General features: G+C 39.7%; 2 protein-coding genes across 10 annotated transcripts in view; both read right to left on the bottom strand.

The window, feature by feature from the left end:
- The window catches only part of Cers5 (ceramide synthase 5), a 33028-nt gene extending 25836 nt beyond the window's left edge, over positions 1-7192 (bottom strand). For 2 of the 6 annotated variants that reach the window (XM_026407037.2, XM_026407038.2), the window contains exon 1: positions 6916-7192. In XM_026407037.2, the coding sequence (XP_026262822.1) occupies positions 6916-7112 (197 nt within the window). In that variant the 5' untranslated portion in view covers positions 7113-7192. Of the gene's footprint in view, positions 1-6746; positions 6787-6915 lie in introns of those variants that run through there. The other 4 variants (XM_077798559.1, XM_077798558.1, XM_026407039.2 and 1 more) reach the window with 3 other exon arrangements.
- Positions 7193-11055: 3863 nt separating this feature from the next.
- Positions 11056-21127, bottom strand: part of Lima1 (LIM domain and actin binding 1) — a 94962-nt gene continuing 84890 nt past the window's right edge. For all 4 annotated transcript variants that reach the window (XM_077798505.1, XM_026407001.2, XM_026407003.2 and 1 more), the window contains 2 exons: positions 15573-15706; positions 11056-13294 (listed from right to left, as the gene is read on the bottom strand). In XM_077798505.1, coding sequence (XP_077654631.1) covers positions 12277-13294; positions 15573-15706 — 1152 coding nt within the window. In that variant the 3' untranslated portion in view covers positions 11056-12276. The remainder of the gene's footprint in view (positions 13295-15572; positions 15707-21127) is intronic.

Raw genomic sequence — 21127 nt, 5'->3', positions numbered from 1 at the left:
TCAGAGATTTCCCTAAAAAGAATTAAACATAACTGCAACAACCTGACATTGTTTGAGACCCCCCTCTCCCCCTCCCGGGCCTATGATTGACATTTCTAATAAGACACTATCCAAAATTTAAAGTCTACAAGGAATATCTTCTTTAAGAAATCCTGTATTTGGGACTGGGATTGTGGCTCAGCAGTAGAGCGCTCGCCTAGCATGGGTGGGACCCGGGTTCAATCCTCAGCACCACATAAAAAAATAAAGGCATTGTGTTGTGTCCCTCTACACCTAAAAAAATAAATATTAAAAAAAAGAAATACTGTATTTTATTTATAAAAGAGATACAATAGTGATTATTCTCATTGACTTCTCAGGGCTATGCAGTTTCCTATGTATATTTAAGTACTTGAAAAACTTGTGTGTTTATAGAGCATTAATTACTGAGAAGAGAGCTAGGGATGTGGCTCAATTATACAGCACTTGCCTAGTATGTGCAAGGTCCCTAGTTCAATCCCCAGCACTGCCAATAAATAAATAGATAGATAAATAAATAAATCCATTAAATACTGAGAAGATATACAGGGAAAAGCAAAATACACAGCAAAGGTTGGTTAGAAGTCACTGTCAAGGGCTGGGGATATAGCTCAGCAGGTAGAGTGTTTGCCTCGAATGTACAAGGCCCTGGGTTCAATGCCCCCCCCACCCCGCCACCACTGTCAATCAAATATTATTCAAAACAGAATAGCTGGTTATTTACAAGAATCAATAAATAATTTACATTTTAAAATCTCATTTTTACTACAATCTCTCAGAAGTCATATTGTTTAAAGCAATATCCAATACCTTTTGGTCCTAAAAACTGAATCAAATATGTATTTTCATTAAAAGTTTCTTCTCATCTAATTTTTGTGGAATCATTATAATCGGTACTGTCCAACAGAAATATGTGAAGCACCTAAATAATTTTTAAAAAATATGCAGTACTAGGGATTGAACCTAGGACCTCTCACACATCTCTACTACTGAGCTACCCCCAGCTCTTTAGGTAGGATTATAGGCATATGCCACCATGCCCAGCAATGGAAAATTTTCTAGTAGTCACATTTTATAAAAGTAAAAAAGAAACAAGTAAAATTAATTTTGATTATATTTCATTTAACCTGATATATCAAAAATATCATGTCAATATGTAAACACTGTAAAAATTTTAAAAATATATAAAAATTAAAAATTTCAATTCTGACTTGTCACATTTGGATTCTCCAGGAGCCACACATAGCTAGTGGTTACTGTGCTAGACAGTATAATTCAAGGTACTTCAGAGAGAATTATTCTTTCTATCTAGGAAAATCTGCTTCAGTTTTTTTTTTTTTTGGTTTTACTTTTAAAGTTAGAAATGGTTAGCGTTAAATCCTTTTACAGTAATAATTATATTTCCTAAAAATAAAAGAGAAACAGATTACGGTACAAAGAGGTTAATCAAAATTAATTTTACTTGTTTCTTTTTTACTTTTATAAAATGTGACTACTAGAAACTTCTTTAGAAGTTGGCTTTGAAAATATGTCTGGAGAGGAAGTCAAAATAGTATATCTCCCCCTTTTTACTCTTTAAGAAAGTATAAATTTCACTACTGTCTTTCCTTTATTAATCTCCATTTTACTTATCTAGAAGACCCCAGTTTTCTGAATCAGGAAGTGGCAACAGCAAAAATATCTGACATATTTCTTTTCAGTAACAAATATATTGTCTCTAGGGATAACTCAGGAACCTGATCTCAGGCTTGATAGTACTGAGTTGTCTACAGAGCATCAACACCCACTGTGCAGAAAAGGCTGGGGAAAATTTTTTCCCAGACAGGAGAGACACAGAAGGCCTCTGACCATCTGGAACTTATTAAGAGGTGCGCTCTTAGATAAAGGCAGGCCATGTGGCCATCTTTTCCAATTTTGCTCTGCTGAATTTGCAAATCTCATTTAATTCTGTAATTTACAATTCATTAAAGTCCAACAGAATACCTTTAGGAATGCAGTGGAATGGGCTGTGTCTGTGCCACTTACAATCTAGTCAGCAGTTATGACCATTCTTCCCAAAGCCTTTCTTCTGTCTGAAGGACCTACTGATACTGGGTCACAATGTTTGGCAAGATATAAATCTGGGAGGAAGGCAGCAGTCCTATCAGGAAGAGGAAATAAGTTCTTCCTTCACTTAGCAGAAGTGGGGAGAAAAGAGAGAGGTGGAGAGGCAGTATGCAGCAGAGGAAGCAAGGCTTAAGAGGAAGATGAAATGAGCGGTTAAGAAACATGCATAAGGGTTGGGATTGTGGCTTAGTGATAGAACACCGCCTAGCATGTGTGAGGCAAGGGGTTCGATCCTCAGTACCATATATAAATAAATAAAATGAAGTCTATTGACAACTAAAAAAATATTAAAAAGAAAAAAAGATGCATAAGCTGGGTGATGTGGCATAAACCTACAATCCTCAAAACTCAAGAGGCTCAGGCAGGAGGATTTCAAGTTCGATATGAAATTCTGCAACATAGTGAGGTCCTAAATAACTTAGGGAGGCCCTGTCTCAAAATAAAAAATAAAAAGGGCTGGGGATGTGGCTCAGGAGTTGAGCACCCCTGGGCTAAATCGCTAGTACATGCTCCCCCCCACACACAAAAAAACATGCATAAGAAAATGAGTCACTACTCTTGTTGTCAGTTATATGACAGCCAAAAAGTAAACCTGTACAGTCCCCTAGTGACAGAAAATGGTATTGAGAAGATTATTTAGACACCTCAGTGAGATGCCTTGAAGTGAGGAGAGAAGAGAGAATTAGAATAAGCAGCAGTGTCCCAGGTGTAGTGGGCATGCCTGTAATTCCAGCAGCTTGGGAGGCTGAGGCAGGAGGATCACAAATTCAAAGCCAAATGAACAAACAAAAATAAGCAGCAGTAAGATTATATATCTATGGGGCTGGGGATGTGGCTCAAGCGGTAGCGCGCTCGCCTGGCATGCGTGCTGCCCGGGTTCGATCCTCAGCACCACATACAAACAAAGATGTTGTGTCCGCCAAATACTAAAAATAAATAAATAAATAAATATTAAAAAAAAAAGATTATATATCTACTGAATAATTTACAAAATAACTTTCTTCCAGCAACATAAAGTTCCTATTTCAATAATGTATTCAAAAATACATGAGCCTATATAGACCTGATGGTATCAATATTATTAATCTCCTACTTGATCCCAAGGATCAAGTGCTCAAGTAAGTGAATATTAAGTTTCAAACAGTTTATGATTTAGTTTAAGGCAGGCTTGGTGATGAAGACCTGTAATCCCAGATACTCAGGAGGCTGAGGCAGAAGGATCTCAAATTCAGGGTCAGCCTAGTCAATTTAGGGAGATCCTCTTTTGAAATAAAGTAAAGAGGGATGAAGATGTAGCTGTGTGATACAATGCATGTCTAGTATGAACAAGACCCTAAGAGTTTGATCCCCAGTACTTAAAAAAAAAAAAGAAAATTAAGTCAAACTCAACAGATCTACCTTGGATCACTCTTTCTCAAAGATTTCAATTAGCTACATAATATTAAAGGAAGCAAAAAGTGGAAGAGTTTGTTTCTTTTGTGGTAGGAAACAGGGGTAACATAAGTATGTGTATGAGGAGGAAAAGGAAAGATAAGAGATGTAGAAAAGTACACAATATGCAAATACCATACGGTGAAATTTAACAACAGAGACAAATTCTAATCTCATCTCTCTCAATGAAACCAACCATCTAAATTATAGATTACTTCTCTGATGAGCGGAACCTTTCAATAATTCAGTAAGTACATACATCTGAGACATTGTGTATGATACAGACTACCAAAGTACAACCAGTCAACAGAGGTCCACAAAAGAAAATCTTTTTTGGTAGGTAATAATTGCTGCTATACTTCTTTTTTTTGTTTTATTTTTGTTTGGGTTCCAGTGCTGAGGATGGGACATATGGCCTCACATAAGTTAGACAAGCACTCTACCACTGAGCTATACCCTAGTCCCACCAAGACAAATAGCTAGACAGAGTTTGTTTGTGGTCAGAAAGCTGCAGTTCTCTAGGAAATATGGAAACAAAAAATAAATGCTCTGTGTGGTTTATGAGATGAGAAAGTAAAACTAATCATAAATTCTATATTCTTTGAGAAAGTCCTAAAACGATACAAATTTCAAGGAGAATAGTTTAAGACTCAATAGGAACAGTAGGTTAAATCTTAGCACCTGCAAGAGGGCTAAAGGAATCAGAAAAGATAGCAAATTATAAAGTGTAAAGAACACTGACCTGGGGAAAATGACCTGAATCCTGGTTCTAGCTCCTCCTCCAGGTGAGTTTGCAATCTCTGAAAACTTGAATGCTATCTTTCCTTCACTTTATTTTTGCAGCACTGGGGATTGAACCTAGGGCCTCACACATGCTAGGCAAATGCTCTACCACTGAGCTAATACCTCAGCCCTTTTAAAGTTTTGAGACAGATGTCCCTAAATAAATTGCCAGTTTGGCCTTAAATTTACAATCACTCTGCATAGGCCTTGCAATTATCTGTGATTACAGGCATGTGTCACCTGATAGCTATAAGATATTTCTAAGATTTAGTTTACAGTCTGTACACTGTAACAGTTTACAACTATTATATGAAATTATTTACTTCTAGAAACTAGGTAGGGATTTGAGAAATAAGAAAATGTAGAAAAAAACTAATTTTTCTAATATTTTGGGTAAGTTTTTAAAATTACATTCAAAAGAGTGGTTTCTATTACCTATATAAAACACCAGTACAAAAAAGAGGAATTAGTAACTCATCAATTAAAATTATTAACTAAGGTAGCGGATTTTAAAAGGTACTGAAATAGCTAGACTGTTTGTTTCTAGGGTTAAATCTTCCTAAGCGCAAAGATGAAACAAAGTGTCTGTCCTTATTAGCCAAGAAATATACTAGAATGCTTTTAGCTCTGTATTCCTATCTACCATTATTCCCTTGACACTGGAGCACCATAGAAACATTCAGATAGAATTCCCACAGAAAAAAGATCATTTCCAGCAGCTCTGTCAGGGGATATATGTCCTTAGCCATCTGTGGGAACCCTTTGGAATCTGAAGAGATACACAAATGTATATAAAATGAGGTGTTTATAAGCAACAAACTATATTACTAATAACAAAGGGGAATTACCACATTTATGTGAAAAGCAAATCATCTTTTCTGATGACAATGAACTTTACTTTCCTGTCTTGAATTCTTTATTTTCCTTTATAGTCACTGCATTTCCTTTCTATTTTTTTTTTTAAGCACCTCTATACATTTATTGAGGAAAAGAATACCTGGATCTAGTTTACTCCTAACAGAGACAAATGTGCCTCCACCCCATGAATACTAATACAATGTCTATATTCTTAAAAAACTGCAACATAAGTTTCTGAGGGACCTACAAAAAGCACTTAGATCTTTGGGTTTCATTTGCTTCAGCTAAAAAGCATCTATATTTTGCAACTGAACGTCTGGTAGAGCATTTTGATAATAAAAGATAAATAATATGAATAAATAGATGAATGACTAGCTTCATATAAGTAAATTTTCAAAAAAGATTTTTTGTGTCAGAAATAGGCAAATTAAGGACTGGGGCTGGGGCTCAGTGGTAGAACGCTAGCCTTGCAAGTGTGAGGCACTGAGTTCGAGCCTCAGCACCACATAAAAAATAATAAAATGAAGCTATTATGTTCATCTGCAACTAAAAAAAAATCTTTAAAAAAAGAAAGAGGCAAATTAAAGTACTAATAAAAAGCAGATATTAATCTTTCAAAGAATAACAGATTGTTGGGTCTGAAACATATTCCCATTCTAGAAAGGGCACTCCTGCATTACAGTCATTTCAGCTGTGGATAAAGGTAAAACGGACAGAAGACGTCAAAGTGTCACTTTCATTACTTGATACCTATGTAGAAAGTCGTCTCCTTTCCTGGAGTCTGAACAGGTTTGATCAAAATTACACACAGCTATAAATCCACATTATTAAATCACCACATCAAATCCTCGGTGAATATCTTCATTTTACCCAACAGATACAATCTACCACTCAAAGAAAGGTGAAATCACTTTTACCAAGAGCACATGATTGGACGAACTATGTTGTGATTTTTCTAACCTCACTTAGAAGTTGGCTCAACACAGATGTCTTCTAATAAACCCTATGGCTCCCATCCCTTCAAGACGACTGACCACTCCTCCTTCCATCTGAGGCCTCCAAGGCCCGTACTGCAGCTCGCTTGACACCTTCCAGTACTTCGGAAGCCTCGGGCTTCACCACACCCTATCCCAACTAGATTTCTTCTATCATACCAACAAATAAAACGTCCATGAGCTGACAAATCAGGGGCCTAACTAATCTCGTTTTCCTCAACTCAGAAGCTAAAGTGTCCTCACAAATTTTGAGTCTCATGAACTCACTCCTTTTGCTTGAAACGTCTGGTGCTTGCGGTGACCCTCGGCTTCCACTTCCCCAACTAGCTCGGGCTCTCCTAGCCATTTCCAGTTATCCGTGTCAGGGTCTCTGCCGGACTCACACTCAACAGGTTTGTTTCCTGTAGGAGCGGTGGAGGTCAGCAGAAGGCCCACAAGATCTCCCAAGAAAACACTGGGACCTAAACTTGCAGGGGCCCAGCGTTTCCCTCAACCCTCACTCTTTCACTTGCCCACGCCTCAAATTCCCGGTCTCAACTCAGGCTCCACGACCACCTCAGCCAAGCTCCAAGCATCTCCGCCGCGGCCCCGGCTCCTCCAGCTTCCGGGCTTTCTCTTCAGTTCTGCTTCCGGCCCTTGGTCTTTGGCCCCGCGGCTTCCCCGGCCTGCGCGCCCCCGGACCACCCTCGGGCCGCCCCCGGCCCTCCACGCCTCGGGCTCTCACCGCTCGAAGAGCAGCCTCACGGAGAAGAGGCCCGCCGCTAGCGGGAACACCGAGAGGATGTGTCGGGCGCGCGGGTAGCCGTAGCCGTCTCCCGGACCCTCCAGATCGGCCCAGCTCACATTCTGAGGCAACCAGAAGCGCTCACTCCACAGCCAGCCCCACAGTAGGCCCAGGGCTCCCGCCGCCGCAGACGCCATCTTACGCCCGCCCCGCGGCCACCGCCGCCACAGCCTTAGCTACCGCCACTGCCAACGGAACCCGCGGAGAGGCGGTCCTGGGGCGGGCCCAGCCGGCGGCCACCCCCTTCCGGCCCCTTCTTGTCCCCTGCCCCGCCCAGCCTAACTCCTCCGCAGAGCAGGGCCTTTTCTCCGCCCATCTCGCCTCCCCGCCCACCTACCTCTCCACTGCCGGCTGGGGCACTCTCCCAGGGTCCTTGCCAGCCGGCCCTGGCCACGCCCACAAACCACGCCCATTCGCGCCTTTGCAGCCCCGGCTCCACCCACCACAGGCCCCTTAACTCTGGCCCCGCCTCTTATCGCGGCCGGTCTGAGTCCAGCTTCCCTCACCAAGGCAAGCACGGCCACACCCCTTATTACCGGCTTAGTTTCCTTATGGGGACATTTCTCTTTCCGAGTCCAGCAGATACAAGTCCATTCCCGCTCCCAGCCAGGATATACCTGTGTCTCCACTCCCAGGGTCCCTCCTGCCAGGGCTTATTTTGCCATCTCATCTGGTCCCACCTACTCTTAATTCTCAACCACAAGCATTGTTTTTACTCCCAATCTCTTCTTCACTTCGTGCCCCTCCAAGATCTCCATCCCTTTTCACTATTTGAAGGTTATCTTCTCTTTTCCTCCGGAAAAAAATGGACTTTAAATAGTTATTTTATTCTTCTCATTGGGGAAAGGGAATAGAAGAAAAGCCGTGTGGAAATCGAGAAGTCCAGAGGAAAAATATAAAAGCAAAGAGAAATATGGACGGAGGGAATACGTAAACTCAGAGATCCAGCACGCGCTTAGCATGTGGCAGGCTCCAGGTTCAATCACCAGCGCCCCCCCAAAAAGGCAGTATTTAATGAGGTTTACTATGTGCCAGGTACTGCACGGTACGTTTTACACAGGAGTTTCAGACACTGGAGTAGATATTGTTATCCCCAGTATTTTATGGAGGAGGAAACTGAAGGCCAACAGCTTGTCCAAGGTTATATAGATAAGAAGTGGTAATGAGAAAGTCTTTAGACTCCAGAACCTTGAACCTTTATCCTATAAACTGCCTTAATTTTAGGTTTTCACACTGAACATTGAACTCTGCATAAATCTACACAAAAGAGGGGAGAAATAGACTAGTCCTCTCCAAAAGACTCAATTGTCCCTCAAGTACCTTAGAACCCTAATTCGGTCTATTAAAAACCTGGCTTCATGGTTAAATTGCCAGAGGTTAAATAGAATGATGGGGTGGGGGGCATTAAACGAATCAAATCTCTCTTATCTGGGAACAGATAAAGTAACTTTATAACTAGTAAGGCATGCTTACATCAGAATAACTTTGGCCCTGCCTCTGATCTGGGTTCCCAAAGGAGAGGAAGGGGGGCGCGGGGCGGGGAAAACCCATTCCAAGGAGTAGACTAGAAGATTTGCTTTTGTTCAGTTTCTCAAACTCTAACATGTATCAACTCAAATATTAGCTTTCCCATATCCCACACGGAGGGAGTTTTTTTCCCTGAGCCCCAGCCAGAGATTCTGAGTTCAGAAGGTTGGGAGTAGAGCTCATGAATTTGCATTTCTTTCCTTTTGGGGTGGGGGGTGTCTAGGATTGAACCCAGGGCCTCAAGCATGATGTATGGCTTAGCTACATCCCCAGCCCTGATTTCTCCTAACAAATTAATAGGTGATGCCATTGCTTCTGCTCTGCGTACCTCCACCTAAAGCCCTTTTCACCCAAACCTAGCAATAATTTAATGGTAACTACCTTATATTTAAAATACATATTAAGGGCTGGGGATACGGCTCAAGCGGTAGCGCACTAGTCTGGCATGCATGCGGCCAGGGTTCGAACCTCAGCACCACATACAAAGATGTTGTGTCCGCTGAAAACTTAAAAAAAAAAAAAAAAAAATTACAATTGGCTTACCAGGCTATAACCCTATTGAAAGTCAAGAAGCATCTGCATTTGAGATAATGTACCCCTCCAGAAATTTTTACAAATAAACCGAAAAGGCTTTGCACTATCCTTAAGTACTTTAAAAATAAATAAAAAAAATAAAATACATATTAAAAGGAAGTAAAATCCCTCTCTGGTCCTATGGGAATTTAAATCAGAGCTTCAAGGAACAGAGAACATACTAACTTGGCATGCAGGAACCAGTGCACAATAATCTTGGTCTAAGACTATTCAAAATGGTTTCCCTCAAAATGCATTTGTACCAGTTCTCAACCTCTTGGCCATTAGAAAACATATTGATAATGAAATATGTGATGAAGCAAACTAAGTTGGGCTTTCACTTTGGCTAGGTATAATCCAACCAGCAAACTACTGAATCAAGCCTGTTTTCTAGCAGTCATAACCAGAATCTCCTTGAACATCTCAAGTCCTAAACTTGGTCCGTTTTCCTTCTTTCCCAACAGAAAAACTTACCTCATCCAATTGTCACCATTGACATACCCAAACCAAACAAAGTTGCCTTCATTTAGACAGCTGAAAGAACAAATGATTAACTTTTTATTTGGCTGTAGATTTTTTAAAATTTTTTCCCTTGAAATGCTTGTGTTATCTGATCATTCTCTAAACAAGGACATCCTATTATTATATTGAACGTGGAGCTACTCTTTGTTTCTTCTCTCTGTGCCTGTATAGTAACGATATGTCTAACAGACCTTGAAAGTTATAGAAAAGGATTGTAAGGGTAATTTTAGTTCCCAAATGCCTGACATATGGTGACATACTCAACTGATATCAAAGGCAAACAGATTTTTTTGAATAAGTTCAGTAAATGAATATCATGTGGACAGTTAGAATAGCAAACAAACACATACCAGTGGTAAGCTCAAACCAGGTTTGGATATTTTATGTCAGGTACTCCTGGATTATTTGTACAGTGAATAGAGATTTCTAAATGATTTCAGTTTGGAGTGGAAGCAAGAGCAGAAGTACCCTGCCATATAGTTAGAAGGCTAGAAAAAAACCCTTAGAACATACATTGACCCTGGAAATGTAAAAGCCAAGCCTAGTAGCACATGCCACTGTGGACAATTAGAAATTTGAGGACAGCCTGGGCAACTTGGACCCTGTTTCAAAATATAATAAGAAAGGGCTGGGGATGTACCTCAGTGGTGGAGGTAAAGTGCCCCTGGACTTAATCTTTCCAGTACTGCAACAAACAAATATCCCCCCCCCAAAAAAAATTTTAAAAACCTTCTTCATCTGCAATGAAGTCTACATTTCCAACCTATTAAAACAAACAAACAAACATGCAAAAACTTTAACAACTGGAGCAGTTATCTCTATATCAAACAACCAAAAATGTCTCTGCCTGGAGTGGAAAACAGATATTTTCAGCAGAGGCATTTGGAAATTCTATTTAGAAGGTCAGACATAATTGTAAGATGAATTATTTGGTTTGGTACTGGGGCCTGGGGTACCTTATCACTGAACTACACCGCTAGACCTTTTTATTTTTTTAAATTTTGAGACAGGGTCTAAGTTGCAGAGGGCCTTGCTGAGTTGCCCAGGCTGGCCTCGAACTTGTGATCTTCCTGCCTCAGTCTGCTGAGTTGCTGGAATTACAGGCATTCACCACTGCGCCTAGCAGAATTAATAAATGTTGAATACAATAAACCATAAAAACCACCACTGGATTTTTGCATTTGTAAAGCAAACATCTCATTTGGAAGGCACACATTAATATCTCTTGCCAAGTTGCTTGCAGTTTTCTAGAAAAATTTGTCTTCCTTCAGAGGATCAAAGTCCAAACTTGGCCCAACATTACCACCTAGTGGTGATATATTCATAGGTCTCTTCAACTAAAATGGGTTCTTTCCAAATTACTAGTCTGAAAAACTGTAACAATCTAAATAAATAATGGAAAAGAAACATGAAAAGTTCAAATGTAAATTAAAATCTTTATTGAATAAAAATGTTTCAGACTATGAAAGATGGTAAGAAAGCAGATTATTTTACATCTCTAAAAAATATTAGAGCTAAATCTCTATAAATGCAGTAAAAAGAAAAGGCTATATCTTTAAAACAGCTTTAACTCTCATACATACAATTTGGAATATCAATTATGTACAACAAATCTTGTAAAGTTTATAATGTTCTAAAGCCTTAATACTAAAGAAAACCATCCCAAGAAAAAGGCCTAGGGTTGGTTTAATTCAACCTGGGAATATTGTCTGCAATAAAAATCAATGCACTTCAGAGCTGATAAGTATTAAAAAATTATTGTCTCAGAAAGGGGATATCAGAAGTGAAATACAGGATTTGGAGGTCTGAGCTCATGTCGTTTAAGGCGGTTCTTTCTGATATTCTTCTTCCTTTTGCATGGTGAACAGAGATCAACAGTTCTCACAAAAAAGATGCAGTTTTCAGTGAATTGTGAGAAACACAGACACCAGGAAAAAAAAAAAAAAGCAATCACTTGGGGTGTAATCAAGCTCATTGGCAAATACATAGCTTATTTGGAGACAGTGGATCTCTCCAGGCACCAAAGCATGTAGGTTGGTTCTTTATTAGTCTCAAAAGGTGCTCTGAAAAGATGGCTGTATTGTATCTCAATAATTCAATTCCAGATTTAGAGCAGGATGTAAAGCAAAAAATTCCCCACATATATATGAGAGTAAGAAAATTAACCTAATTTTAAAAAAAGACTAAATGTTTGATCTCTTAACAGTAGATACTAAAAAATTGATAATTGTTAAAAATATACAACTACGCCCTTTATGCTAAAGTGCATTTAATCATAACATGTCAGTCCCTAAATTCCTTCTGTATATTCTCTAATTCCACAATAGGATTTGTAGTGTAAAAATGTATACTAATCATTCATTTACTTTAATATTGCCATTTGGTAATACAATGGAATTTGGACTAGATCACTTGGAATATTTCCCTGCTTATAAGCATTTATGCATTTTGTCACTATTAAAATGAAAGATTTAATAATGTTATTTCTAGTGTTTATAACTGGTTCACTTAAACAGCAGTATGGGAATTTTTTTTTTGGTAGCAGAAATTCATTTCCAAAGTTCCTTTAGCATAAATGTCAGTTCATAATCCAATACCTGTTTCTGTGCATCACTTTGATAAAGGGCAGTGGCTCACTAACACTAACATGAATTTAAGGCCCAACACCATTGCAATTTGTCATTCTTCATCCTCAACCTCATCTTCATCCTCATCGTAGTACCGATTTCTCTTTATCTGTTCTTCCACAGACAGCTCTTGCACTACTTCTCCCTCCCAGAATTCCACATCCTGGGATTTCTGATTCTGAGTAGCAAATTCTTTAGTGGAGGTGTCATCTACAAAGCTGGACCTATTTGGAGACTTGGATTCTGGTGGAGACTGGTGTTTGAGGAGGTTGTTGTCATCTTCATCTATGTTTGCACCATTTTCTATGAGATTCTCACTCCCCATCTCAAAACTATTAATTTCCTTTCTTCTCTCTGCCTCTTCTCCTTTAGATTCCTTGTTTTGCCAGGCCATTTTTCCCACATTCCCATTCTTCTCTGAGACCCAGGCATTTTCCACTTGTTTCCTTTCTGGTACTATCTCTCCTGCAAACTCCTCGCTCTGCTCAGACATGCTCCAACCTTTCCTGATAGGTGGGGACAAAGCTTTTGGGCTCTTGACAGAAGATGTTCGAAATGAAGCTGCAACAGTGAATGGGCGGCTTCTTTCCTTCAATGAAGAAGATCTCCTCAGCTTCTTCAGATCCAGATCTACATCCTCAGGAGTTTCGGGCTTGCTGATTTCATCCTCTGGAGGCCATTTGGGCTTAGACACTTTGATCCCTTCCTCCAACGCACTTCCTGAACTGCCAAGTTCAGATGGGGGTGGCCAGGCGATTCTCAACTTCTTGGTTTCAGCTGGCTTGTCTTCCTTTTCTCGCTGAGAGGAGGCCTTGGCTTCCATACTTGCAGCCAGCACACCCACCTTTGCAATGGGGGCATCTTCTACTCCTGGGCTCTGAGGGGTCTCCCCTGCATTTGGAAGCTGGGATGATCTCTCCAAAGTCTCTTCATTTTCATTTTTGCTTGCCCATAGATCCTTGTGTGGTCTGTGCCCAAAGCCTTCATCATAGTTACCTTTAGATTTAAAGAGTTGGTTGAAGTGAGGTTTACAATAGATTCTCCCATGTAGAGATGCATATGTTCCTAGACTGTCATCAAAAGAAAAAGAACATAAAGTTAGAAAATCTTCATACTCTCATTTACACCTGCAGGCTAATAACAGGCATTTCCAGTATTTTCAGAAGACACTAAATGAGAAATTTATTTGAAAGTTCATCAATGACTTAGGATTCCCTACTCCATTTAAAACATATTAGCAATTCTTCTTTTTAAAATCCTTATACAAATGTGCTTACTTTCAAGATTAAACCTTCATAAGTCATTCTTCCACTTGGCATGAGTTCCCCATTTTCAAATGGTTTCACTCTCCTCTGTGAAAATTTTTAAAAATTACTTCTTCCAGGAAATATTCCCTAGGTAATCATACCTAGCTCTGATAACTCATATTGCTTAGATATTTATAATCTATTAACTATTTACAATGATATTTCTTTGTAAAAAGCTGAATCTTTTTTGTGTTGTAATTTAAAAACTTAATTCTACAAGAATGGTTACAATGCTCTGAAAACAGCTGGCACTCAATAGCTACTCATGACTGAATAAATGTAAGATATGGTTAATAAGAGAACAGTGAGCAGTAGCCAGGAGGAAGGTCTTACCCAGTGTTAGTGCTGGACAAGTCTTTAGATATGATCTCTTGCAGGATAATATATTTTATTTTTATTTTGTTATGGCCCTGGGAAGTGAACCCAGGCTCTCAAACATGCTAGGCAAGTGCTCTACTACTGAGCTATATCCCCAGTCCTGAACTCAGGGGTACTCGACCACTGAGCCACATCCCTAGTCCTATTTTGTATTTTATTTAGAGACAGGGTCTCACTTAGTTGCCTAGCACCTCCCCATTGCTGAGGCTGGCTTTGAACTCTTGGTTCTCCTGTTTCAACCTCCCAAACTGCTGGAATTACAGGTGTGCACCATGGCCTCTGGCCTACTTACGGATTTATTTATTTTTTGAGATAACCTTTTTCTAAATTGTCCAGACTGGCCTTCAACTTGTGATCCTACTGCCTCAGCCTCCCAAGGACTATAGATGTGCTCCACTATACCTGGCTCAGAGTAACATTCCCCCGCCCCCCCCCACTACTGGTGATGGAACCCAAAGGTATTTTTACCCTGAGCTACATCCTTAGCCCTTTTTATTTTTTATTTTGAGACAGAGTCTCTGTAAGTTGCTTAGAGTTTGCTAAGGTATGTTGCCATACCTGGATCAGTATTTTTTAGGGTATATTTTAGTATATGTTATTTTTTTAATTGTAGATTGACACAATACCTTTATTTATTTTTATGCCTCATGCTTGCTAAGTACATGTTCTACCACTGAGCTACATCCCCCAGCCCATATCTTAGTATATATTAAAGGGTTATAAAAGTGACAACTTTCGCCCATCCCCAAGTAATGTGTTTTGAGAAAAAATTAATTATGTGTGCAAAAAAAGAACTAATGCATGAAAATCTGTCAGATTTTGGCTCAATATAAGGGAAAGTTGTCTAGCTAGAGCTAACACTGGAACTAGCTGCGGTTAGGCATCTACCCCCTATAAATGTCATGTAGAAGGCAGGAGATCTTTCAAGAGTATTTTAGAAGGGATGCTTGCACTGGAGAAAGTAGCATCTTATAACTTCCTTCTCTAGGTCTGGATGATTAAAATGATTTAATATGGACTAATACCCCAATCTGTCACATTTATGTCTTTTGAGTTACTTAGAAGAATTATACATAATAATTATTTTCTCAGAAAATAAATAAAATGAAGCAACATGGAAAAATATACATGCTCATCAGGGGCTATTTTTATTGCTATTTATTTACACAGTGCTTAGTACACTTTGAAGTAAGAGCTCAGGTAGGTAACATCTTGGGATTTGTTAACTTTATGATTCTATGACACCAAGGGAAAAAAATCCACTAAATTAGGTCTTAATATGTAAAGGAACATATCAATGTATAATAGCCAGGAATGGTGGCGCATGGCTGTAATCCCAGTGGCTCAGGAGACTAAGGCAGGAGGATCACAAGTTCAAAGCCAGCCTCAGCAATTTAGCAAGGCCCTAAGCAACTTATAAAATGATGAAAATAATAAAAAATAAAAAGAACTTGAGATTATGTGGCTTAGTGGTTAAATGCCCCAAATATCATTATCATTTTATATGAAATACTTGTCGATAAGCAGGTATCTTTACTTTATTCAGGAGCCTTCAATACAATATCATCATCACAGTAGATTTTAATACCAATGATCCAAAAGCCAAAGATTGCCTCTGAAGCTCCAACTATACATAGAGAAGGACTGTCTTGGTCTGGCTTACCTAAGTTTGTTGTTGCAGTAAGAACAACGGAAGCAGCTGATGTGAAACACCTGCTGATTGGCCAAGAGACGCTCCATTGGGTAGACTGTTTTCTGACATTCCACGCAGGTCTCTCTTGCAGGTGCCTGAAACTTCTAGGAAAAGGAAAAGGACAACTTTAACTAGCATAGGCAGTGATGAGTTAGTACTCTACTGAGATGGGCCTGGGATTTTCTTTATCTAGTAATTGGATAGTCAGTCAATGCTCATAGGAATATTAAACTTATTCTAATTCCATCAGCTGACTCTTCAAAGCCAAGAATCTCTCCCGAATTCCTTTCCCAAATTATCTGTCCTAAGTGTAGCAGCCTTTGAGGACAGATAGATGGGCTTGGGCTGGACTTCAGAGAAGGGCACACAAAAGCCACGGCACACAAAAAATGCACACCAAATCACCAAATGTTAAGGGCAGGGGAGTAGGGGGAGGTGGGGCAGGGATTAGAAGAAAATGTCATCACAGCCCAGAAGAAAGAAGTTTATTCCAGTGCCAAGTAAAAGCAGGACAAACTATAATATGAACAAATTCTGAAGGAGATAACTTTCATGGAGAGGAAGAACATTTGGCTTTGAGAATTAGGTAAAAACATTTCAATTTCAGTAAAGCACCTTTTATTCCCCTTTGCTTATAATCTTAATTTGTGCTGGATGCAGTGATATACACCTATAATCCCAGTAATTTGGGAAACTGAATCAAGAGGGTTGCAAGTTCGAGACCAGCCTCTGCAATTCAGTAAGAGCCTAAGCAACTTAGTGAGACCCTGTCTCAAAATAAAAAATTAAAAAGGGCTAGGAACTTAGTGGTAAAACACCTCTGGGTTCAATCCCCAATACAAACAAACAAAACACCTGACATATAAAATACACAAACCATTTTATTATTTTATTAGGCTTCAATAAGGAAGTATTTCCCAATCAGGTTATAGATTCTATAATACTTCTTTTGTTCTTTTGTCTTCTTCTTCTTCTTCTTTTTTTTTTTTTTGGTATTGGGGATTGAATTCAGGGGCACTTAAACATTGAGCCACATCCCCAGCCCTTAAAAAAAACAACAACAACAACTTTTTTTGTTGTTGTTGTTGTCTGTGGACTTTAATTTATTTATTTATATACAGGGGTGATAATTGAACCCAGTGCCTTACACATGGTAGGCAAGCGCTGTTACCACTTAGCTACAACCCCAGCCCACCCAGCCCTTTTTTATATTTTAGTTAGAGAAAGGGTCTCACTGAGTTGCTTAGCACCTCACTAAGTTGCTGAGGCTGGCTTTGAACTCACAATCCTCCTGCCTCAGCCTCCTGAGCTGCTGGGATTACAGGTGTGTGCCACCATGTTTGGCAGGTTCTATAATATTTCTAAAATACAATGGAGAATAAAACTAATGCAATGGGGAATGTATTAGTTAATGACCAGGAATTCATGCACTATTTGCAGCATGTGGAATAAAGGTAGGTACATTGGTTTAACTTGATAAAACTCAATCCTAAAAAAATTATTAAATAGTTGGTATTCAAGCACTGATAAAAGCGAGGATGCTAAAAATATCGTAAGCCTTTACATGATAAGAAAAGGTTACATGGCTACAAAGGGTGGGGGTAAGAAGTCCCTAGGTAAGTATGAGTTATCCTTGACTTGTCCCAACATAAACACTTCAACCAGTATATGCAGGCTTAGGCAGCCAGGAAGCTCTCAAAGGCACCTAGGTGCCTTTGTACCCAACAGCAGTTTGGGCTCTCACCAGAAAACATATGATGGTAAATAATGCAAATGAATCCCAAGGCCCAGGGCCCCAAAAGCCTAAAAGGACCAGGATATAGGCAAGATAGACTTTTGATTAAAAAACTTGAAAATAGGCCCATAAAAAAAGTTCAGACTCTGAATTCACTTGTTACATGATTCACTAGGAGGGAAAACAAAAAGAAAGTAGGAAGTAGATTTGGACAGGAAATGAGAGTAGAAAATGAACATAAAATGGAAGTAAAGGGATGGATCTATAAAAGGGAGTTTAATAAAATCAGTGGTAAACTTCCAAGGAGTACTCAAGGGATTTAAAAAAGAAGGAGTAAAACTGAGTGGAAATGACTAGGTAGCAAGAAATCCCTTCATTCTAGGGGCAGAATCCTAAAAAGAAAGATTTAAACAATCAAAAGACCAAAGGCTACAACCTAGTTTACCAAGCATAAGGAAGGTATTTAAATGTGACCTAGTGTTATTATATTGAATGCTGATGAAGGTAATTAAGACATTACTTGGGGATTAAACCCAGGGCCTCACACTTGCCAGGCAAGTGCTCTACCACTGAGCCACCCTCCCCCCACCCCCCGAGCCCCTCTCCCGCACCCCCCTTTTTCTTTTATGGACATTCTAACAAGACTGGACCTAAATGGAGACATCTGCATTGTTTTAAAAGTTCTGAAAGAAGTATGTGGTCTCTGCATGGTAAACAGGAAATAGATTAAAATGCAGAATAAATTTAAAATGCAGAATAAATAATAGTGTAATTGAAGTCATTGGAGAATCTACCCAAATTACAATCCATGCAATGTAAAAGTAATAGGACAAATGTGTTTATCAGATTAAAAATGTTTTTCAGTTGTAGAGAAGGGATTCTGTATTTTTAACACTTAAAATAGGTTTAGAAGAATAAGTACTTACTCTGGTCAGTAAAGAGAGAGCAGGAGACAGACACTTCACATGGTATAAGAGAAAATTGATACTACTTTGCTAGAGGAGAACAGAGGGATAGAGAACACCCTTTCTTACACACACAGAGGGAAGGAACTCTGCAGAAGGGTGTAGCTTAGTGAACAGAGAGGAGGACCTGAGAGAAAGTGAAGGTTGAGCTCACATTAGGAGGAAAGTGGAAGGCAGGAGCAGAAATTAGGTACCAGGAGCAGGAAGCAGAAGCTGGAAGAGACAAATAGGAACCTTCAATGAATACCCAGCGTTTGGCGTACCCTGGAGTGCTTGACTGAAGCTGAGCTGAAACTCAGAGACTAGGTTCCAAGACCACTTTTTTTTTTTTTTCCTTTCTTTTTCAGGTAACTGCTCATAGAGGCAAAAATCAGTCTCACATCTACCTGAGGTTGGAACATATCCCAGCCCCAGAGAGTGAACTTTTATGAGCCTTTATGCACAAAAGGAGTATCTCATTAACAATTCTTTAGTGTCTTACTACCTCCCACACCTGACCCACAAAGGCTCTCTCTTTAATGAAGCCTCACCCACACAAGTAGAAAGTCATCCTCCCACTTAACATCAAATTAATAAACTGCTGGCTCAAATGACTGACTAACCACAAGCTCTAGCTGGCCAGACCTACCAGATTCCCTATTCAGATTACTCCTATTCATTTCTCACATAATCACTTTTGATATTATTTAAGGTTTATGCAGCAGCTGCCCAAGTGTCATAAAGATAAGAGAATCCCAACATGGTAACATGCCAAGTCATAGTGGCTACGGCTGGGCCTTCCCTTTGTTTTCTCTGTCCTGGGCTCTCAGCCACTTTTCTGTAATTGCCCCCATGTCTATTCAGACAGCAGGAAGCATAGTCAGTGCCCAAAACTCTCTCCATTATCATAGACCTGGCAAACATCCTGCCCATGCCTTCATGGCATGCTCACACTTGGCATCACCACATTGAAAATACTGCCAATATGAGAATGGTAGATATTTTTTATCTTTACAATATATTTTTTTCAAAAATGAAAGGTTTTTCTACCCAGACCATCTTTCTCATGTGGGAGCTGAAGTGCCAGGATGTCAGGTGCCTTATCACAGTTACAAACATAACTGGGCACAGAATTAGAATTAAAGCCCGGAACTCCTACTCACAAACCAACAGAGCATTTTCTAAATCGTCCTGGAATGTTAAATTTCCCTCACTAAAGGAAACTTTTTGGAGGAGAGAGCAGATGCTAACCCGAATGAAAATAATCTCACTACAGCACTTTGAACAAGCTTCACTTGGTTTCAAATTAAAATGTGTAGATAATGTCTTCAGGATATTCTGGAATGAATGAGGTAATATATAAATGATTGATGTACATAAACACTGTCTTTCCCATCTGATATTACAGATACTTTTGAAGAACAGCTACTTACAGCTGTTTTTCCAAAATATTTGCATAGCTTCATCTACACTCTTTCATTCTCTTCTCCTTCTTCTTCTTTTTTTTTTTTTTCGTGTGTGTGTGTATACTGAGGATTGAACCCAGGAGTACTCAACCACTGAGCCACAGCCCTTTTTACATTTTATTTAGAGACAGGGTCTCGCTAACTTGCTTAGAGTCTCACTAAATTGCTGAGGCTGGCTTTGACTTCCTGATTCTCCTGCCTCAGCCTCCCATACTGCTGGGATTACAAGTGTGTACCACCTTGCCTGGCTTTCACTCTCTTCTTTTACATATATTTTTTGGTCTAGTGAGGGATCAAAGATCCATTTGGGGTGTATATGTGCGTGATAGGGGCAAGAAGCAGTAGTTGGCAATAGGCACTGAAGCTAACTAGCCTTTGCATATAATGAAATCAGAAGAAAATTGTGTATTGATGTCAGACCTTCATTTCATAGACAGAACACCACAAAATGCCTTTCATTCTTTCCTTGCAATTTGTGCACAATATCTAGATAATAAAACTGAAATTCTTCACCACACAGTAAATGGCTGGGCCAGTTTTGTGCAGCTTTCATCCTTCTGTCTGTGCAGTCTTTGGGGAGAATATTCATATCTCAATTAGACTGTTCTACATGCAGAGGGAAAGGTGAGTGCTCTGGGAAAGCAGCAGTATATATACAGTGAGAAAGGATTGTAAGTGCCCTTATAGACTTATAATTCTAATAGCTTTGTAAAGCAGCATGACACAGGGGCTGGGGATGTAGTTCAGTGCTGGAGTGCATACCTAGCATGTTCAAGACTCTGGGTTGGGGGCTGGGGATGTGGCTCAAGCGGTAGCGCGCTCGCTTGGCATGCGTGCGGCCCGGGTTCGATCCTCAGCACCACATACCAACAAAGATGTTGTGTCCGCCGAGAACTAAAGAATAAATATTAAAAATTCTCAAAAAAAAAAAAAGACTCTGGGTTGGATCCTCAACAATGGGGGAAAAAAAGAAGTCTAAAACCTCTTATCATGTCCACAGGGGAACAGATGGCAGGTCACTTATAAGGACTCTGCAATGTATGGACGCTGTATGTCCTTTGATGCAGCCTGCTGTTTTCTTTTCACACTTACCGGCAGGACTAGCTGAGGAAGCTGGTGACTGGGCTGTCTAGGACACAGTGGGAGCAAGAAGGTATCCTTTAGGGCTAGCCACATTCCCTTGCTTTTTCTTTCCCTATGGTCCCCTCTTAGAACATTTAGGTAATGACTTCTCTCAAATGGCAGGACATAAAGCTTATAGAGATCTGAGTTTCTTTTTTCCCTCTTTTAATCTGTTGAGGCATAGCTGAAAGTTAAAATCTGAGTCTCTTGAAGTAGAATGGGCTTGATCTCCTCACAGACTCCGCTGAGCTCTATTAT

This window comes from Urocitellus parryii, chromosome 5, assembly GCF_045843805.1.
Source record: "Urocitellus parryii isolate mUroPar1 chromosome 5, mUroPar1.hap1, whole genome shotgun sequence".
NCBI classification, from domain to species: Eukaryota; Metazoa; Chordata; class Mammalia; order Rodentia; family Sciuridae; genus Urocitellus; species Urocitellus parryii.
Note: the sequence above shows the minus strand (reverse complement) of the source record. Positions and strands in the feature narration are given on the sequence as shown.